The sequence below is a fragment of the Rattus norvegicus genome, chromosome 4 (genome assembly GCF_021556685.1).
Source record: "Rattus norvegicus strain SHRSP/BbbUtx chromosome 4, alternate assembly SHRSP_T2T, whole genome shotgun sequence".
In the NCBI taxonomy this organism is placed as follows: domain Eukaryota; kingdom Metazoa; phylum Chordata; class Mammalia; order Rodentia; family Muridae; genus Rattus; species Rattus norvegicus.
In genome coordinates, this window is record NC_141537.1 from 98,043,253 (window position 1) to 98,049,127 (window position 5,875).

The window sequence follows — 5,875 nt, forward strand, 5'->3', positions numbered from 1 at the left end:
AAAAGAAAAAGAAGGAAAACTTTGGTCTCCTCTGAATATTATATTTAGATTCTCACCTTCCCAGCTATTAAAATGTAATAGAAGTATTTAATTCAATTGTTACATTTCAGGTTTTCAGTGTGTCCCAGGTATGTGGGTGGAATCTTCCTCAGGTCCTATTGCTTTTGGATTCTGTGGGATCTGAAGGAAAATGACTGAATTGGATTATATGAGGGTATAGTCCTGATGGTTTATTTGGTACACTATTCTGGTGCATGCACTCTCTTGCCTCTTGTCTGATATAGTGAGGGCACCTTTGTACAACTACAGAGTCACTGCCACTTGATGCTGGTTTTGCAGAAATGGAGAATGCAACAATTTTGGGGTTTTTAAGGCCTCCTTCAAGATCTCACTGTAATGTCTCTAAGGCAATATGTATTTGTAGGTATATGTATGTGTATGTGTATATGTATGTATAAGGCACCTTTGAAATCCCTGTAGAGTGTTTCTGAAGGAGGTAAATAGTTTCCTAATGATGGAATCAAGGATACAACAGATTCTCTAGGAAGAAACTGATGCGAAAAATGTGCAATGTCTTTGCTAAAAAATGTAGTCAGAAAGGGAGCCAACCCAAGACAGAAACTCATGGATAGAGAGGGCAAAGTCTCAGTTTTAGGATGACCCAATCTTGTGCGATTTCCTGTCAACTACTTTATGCTCTGCAGGTTGCCTCATAATTTATTTTTAGACTGTTTGGTTATGGCCTTGTTTTCGTTCACTTGTTGATTGAGATTTTTTAATATGTTGTTTTAGAAATGAAAATGTTTACCATGTTTCATTCTCTATTGTAAATGTATAGCTTATTTTCGCTTTACTTATTTCCTTACTTTTTAGACATAATCTCTATAAGTAGAAGAGGCTATGTTCACACAGAATATCTTCCTCATAAGTGTCATGATTTCCATCATTACATACATTTAGTACAAAAACCAGCTTCTCTTTGTATAGGTTGTATATGATATCACAGCTAAAACCATTTTTGAGTTTGCCAGGGAACTTTTGACTTCACTTTTACAAAATGCAAGAGCTGTAATTATTGACAGAGTCATAATTTGTCTCAATGTATTTTTTTAAATTTAAGACAAGGATGAACATTTGGGTGTAAGAGAAGTAATGCTATAGTTTGAATGTATAGTGTTTTCGAATGCCCAGTTGAAAAGTTAATCTTTATTAAATTATACCATTAGGAAACATTAGGAAGTTGAAGAAAATAAGAGACTACTTAGAGGAAAAATAACTGCATAGTGTTTCTGAAGAAAAGGTACTTTTTGATTTTTGTTTTCTGATTTTTGTTTTTGTTTTTAACAATTATTCTTTAATTTCTCCTGGTCATTCTGTATTGTATCCATCCTTTCATTCTTTAACAAAGCTACTGTACTTATGTTTGCTCAACCACCATGTTCTTTGTCAGCTCAGGGCCAGAAACATTCATTGGAGTAATGATAGGCAGATTTTGAGGTTTTGTGAGAAAAAGGAGCCATGTCCTTCTTTAAATTTATGTTCAAGTTATTTATCCCAGAGATATTCACAGATCACCATCAGTGTTTTATAGCCACACATAACTCTGAAACTCTCTCATCTTAAAGTGCTTTTCACAATATCACTATCTGATACCAATTCTAGAAATTTTGGAGAATTAAGGAATGTCATAGATTAGGGAAGTCAAAGATAGTGTTTTCAATTGTTTTTCTTTGGATAAATGTCAATAGCTTCAGAACTGATTAAAAATATAATTAACTGACTGTTCAAGATGTTAGTCATCTCTTGAATTAACCTCAAGGATAAGAAGTTCTGTGAGCATTCTCTAGACTCCAGAGAGCAGAGTCTAATGCTAACACTATTCTTACAAGAAAGTACCAGCTTAGTCTGAACAATGGCCACTATCCTCCAAAAGTTTTTTATATTGTAACACAACTATGTATAGCTCAACTAATTTTCTCCCAATCAGAAAAGCACATGTGATTATATTTATCAGTCATATATTTCAAAATGTTCCTGTCATCTCCATCTCATAACTTAACAATACCTTACAAATCCTTTTGACATGTCAATTTCAATTTAAAACATCTATAGCCTAGATCTCGTTAGTTATAGGAAGGTTCAGTGAGGTCCATTATTCCCAAATTATTAGCTTGTATGCTCTCCTAAAAACATGATTTTTTTTAAGTCCAAAAAATCAAAAGGCCTATTTATTAATCAAAAGAATAATGGGACACACAAACCTCAACGTGTTCAGGTATTTATTCAATTTTGCAAGTTAGAGTCTCTTAAGAGGTTGTTGAATGTTTTACAGAAGGCAGCAATGCTCACTATTATACCGTAAGTTCAAACTTTCCTAGGAAGATATAACCCAAAACAAAATCATTTAGTACTTAATGCAATCTAAGGTCCGTTTGTAAGGGAAAGTTGAATTCCTTTCATATTTTCACATATCATTAAAGGAGCTGTGTAAGAATTCAGATCCCAGATGCCCTGCAAAGTAATGATTCACTTGTTTTTGGTTTAGAAGAACTGTCCTCCTCTTCTTATCATGACCTGAGTGTGTCCTGTGTGAATCTTACTCAGATTTTAGTGCTATCATGTGAGAACTCAGACATGTCTTTCAAGCCACAATAATCAAAGAGAGACAACACAGGTACAGTTGTTAGACATCAGCAGAAAGAGAATGCAGAACAGAGATGGAGACCGAGAAGGCAACATTACTATTAACCCATCCAAAATCTGCTGCATGGCACTCCTGAGGGTGATGGTGTTTTGTATATTAACGAAGCTGCCTTAGGACTAGGTATTTGTTCTCACACATCACTCAAGTCCAGGTCCTTGGAAAATCAGCTTATTCAGACCAATGCTGCAACATTGTAAGGCCTTTATTAGTTAGTTTCTGAAAGACCCTCAAGGCTTCCCTGGCTTGAGGACAAAGTATTGAAAACTGAGTATATTTTGTTGCTCCTGATGACAAATAAACTTGAATGGTCAAGACAAAGACAAACATGTGTGATCTGTGATACTCAAGTATCTGTGTCATAAGGATGCATAAATATATCTGTAGAGTAGCTTGTTTGGAGACTTTGATTCATAAACAGACACCAAGGCTGGTGCCTGGATCAGGACAATACCTCCAATTACTGCTAAAGAACAAAATGTGAAAATAGCAGGATTTTCCATTATAGTACTCAATTGTATCATCACTAGTCATCCCTTTATGCGGACAAACAATGAGACATAATGAAAAATGGTAGATACGAGCAAAATATGGAGAATCACGAACTTAGCAAAAGTAGTACCCATTTATTGTGTAAGCATCAACGTACCTCCATGTTCACATGGAGTCAGAACATCAAGTGACTCAGATTGCTCGAATCAAGATGTTCTACGTATATGTACTGCGTTTTTACTCTATTTGGACTGTAGTTTGCAAAGTTAAAACTGTAATAGCTCATGTTTTAATTCATTGAATACGGTTTTGAGAAATTGTGCTCTTAAGTTCAAGAAATGCTACTTCAAACACTTCACATGGGGAACACATTCTATTTTTTAACCAATTTTTATTATTTTAGTGAGGTAAAAATCTAATAGTTTCTTCGCTGTTGTATATTCCCTGACAACAGGACTTCCTTCAGTATTACAGTAATTTATATTTGAAATATTTTATAAAATATAGAGAGTTTACAAATGCCATCTATATGTTTAAATACTTGAAAAGAAATTCATTTTCTGGAGATATACAAGTGATTTGACCTCAGGCATCTGGGGACACTGGACTTGTGCTAAGTGCTGAGATGAATAAGCCTTTGAGCTGTACTCAGCATTTGGTTCCCACTGATTTGCATGTCCTCACTGCACAGCCTTAGGGACTTCTTCATATACCAGTCACACATATACTGAGCCATTGTCATTGCAGTCAGGACTCAGCATGGACATGAGGGCCCATACTCAGTTTCTTGGGTTCTTGTGGCTCTTGTTTGCAGGTAAAATGGACTAAAATGGGAATTTCACTGAATAGTGTTGACTGGTATTTGGGCGATGTCACCCTTCATAATGCTTAATTGTGTGGATATTCATTATGTCTCCAATTCTAGGTGCCAGATGCGACATCCAGATGACCCAGTCTCCATCCTCCATGTCTGTATCTCTGGGAGACAGAGTCACTATTACTTGTCGGGCAAGTCAAGACATTGGAAATTATTTAAGCTGGTACCAGCAGAAACCAGAAAAATCTCCTAAGCTCATGATTTATGGTGCAACCAACTTGGAAGATGGGGTCCCATCAAGGTTCAGTGGCAGTAGGTCTGGGTCAGATTATTCTCTCACCATCAACAGCCTGGAGTCTGAAGATACAGGAATCTATTTCTGTCTACAGCATAAACAGTATCCTCCCACAGTGATACAAGTGATAACATAAACCCCAAGGAAGCAGAAGTGAGAGGCTTGGTTGTCCCATCTGCATCTCTTCATGAATCACCCACTCTAAGCATTTGTCAGATGTCACAACCAAAGTCTGACAGTACAGCAAAAGGAAATACTTGAGAAATTCTATTACTGAAAGACCATGATATTTGTATTTCTAATTAAAACTAAATCCTTACAATGATGAGATCTCTCAACTTCTTCCCAGCTAGGGATCAAAGATATTTGAAAACTACAAAAGAATTACTTTCAGCTTCATAGAAGTAAAAGTTGAAGTAAAAGGAAGTTAATGGCACCTTTGAGGCAGGTTGAATATTTAGAAGTTTCTGACTTGTGACACCATGGATGACCCAGGACAGATAAATTCAAAAGAAAAAGTGAGAAAGAACATTGGAAATCTTGGAAGAGGTAGTAGGAAGGGCTAGAGAGAGATGTACTTTAGGAGTACTAGCTGATCTTCCAGAGTATGTGACTGCACTTCTTAGTATGCAACTGGTGCTTCACAACCATTTAAAATTCCATTTTTATGGAATCTACTGACTCCTTTTGACATTGCTGAGCACAGGCAGGCACAATGTCATGCATAATTGCAAATAAAACCATTCTTATCCATAAAATTAAATAAAAGTAACCTTAAAAACATGTGTGTGTGTGTGTGTGTGTGTGTATCCTACTGTAGAAGGAAATTGTCTGTAGTGAACACAGTGTGTGAGCCTGCAGACTCTTGACTAACCAGAATTCAGTATCAGCTCAGCAGATGAAAAGATAAGAGTTTTACAAAGTTCATTAACCCCAACCATGGGATTAATGAACTTTCCTTTTAGAGGACTGCAAAAAATGATTCCAAAATTTTCTTTGTTTTTATTTTTTTAAAAATGTAATTCATATTGTATTTAACTTTTTTGCTAGTTTTTCCTTTTTCTTTGTTATCCTTATATTTGTTCAATACATCCCAAGTATATTTTCCACCCCCACCATCTTCCTAGAGGGTCTATTGACCCTCTCTTCTACATCCACTGCTCCTCCATTTCCCCTCAATAAAGAGCAGCACCACCCCCATGATATCCACCAAAAGTGACATATAAAATACAATGAGACTAGAGACATCCATCATATGAATGCATGATGACGAAATTGAGGAGGAAAAGTGTCTTAAATGTAGGCAAATTGGTCAGAGATACCCACACCATGACTATTAGGAATCCTACAATTCTTCAAGCTGTAGAATCATAACATATGCAAAGGATCTAGTGCAGACACCTATTCAGGCTTTGTGACTGCTGCTTCATCTCTGTGAGCCCCCATGAAGCCCTTCTTAGTTGCTTCTGTGGGCCTTGTTCTCTGAATTCCTTGCCCTCCTGGCTCTTGCAATCCTTTCTCTCTTGCTTCTGCTGGTTTCCCCTAGTTCCTCATAATGTTAGGCTGTGCA

The 5,875-nt window shown here is 36.5% G+C and overlaps 1 gene segment (V, D, J or C); it reads left to right on the top strand.

Moving 5' to 3' along the window:
- The first annotated feature begins 3,934 nt into the window (after positions 1-3,934).
- Positions 3,935-4,612, top strand: LOC690006 (Ig kappa chain V-V region L6-like). The segment is given in 2 exon segments: positions 3,935-4,007; positions 4,119-4,612. Coding segments are annotated over 2 exon segments (378 nt in total).
- The last annotated feature ends 1,263 nt before the right edge of the window (positions 4,613-5,875 follow it).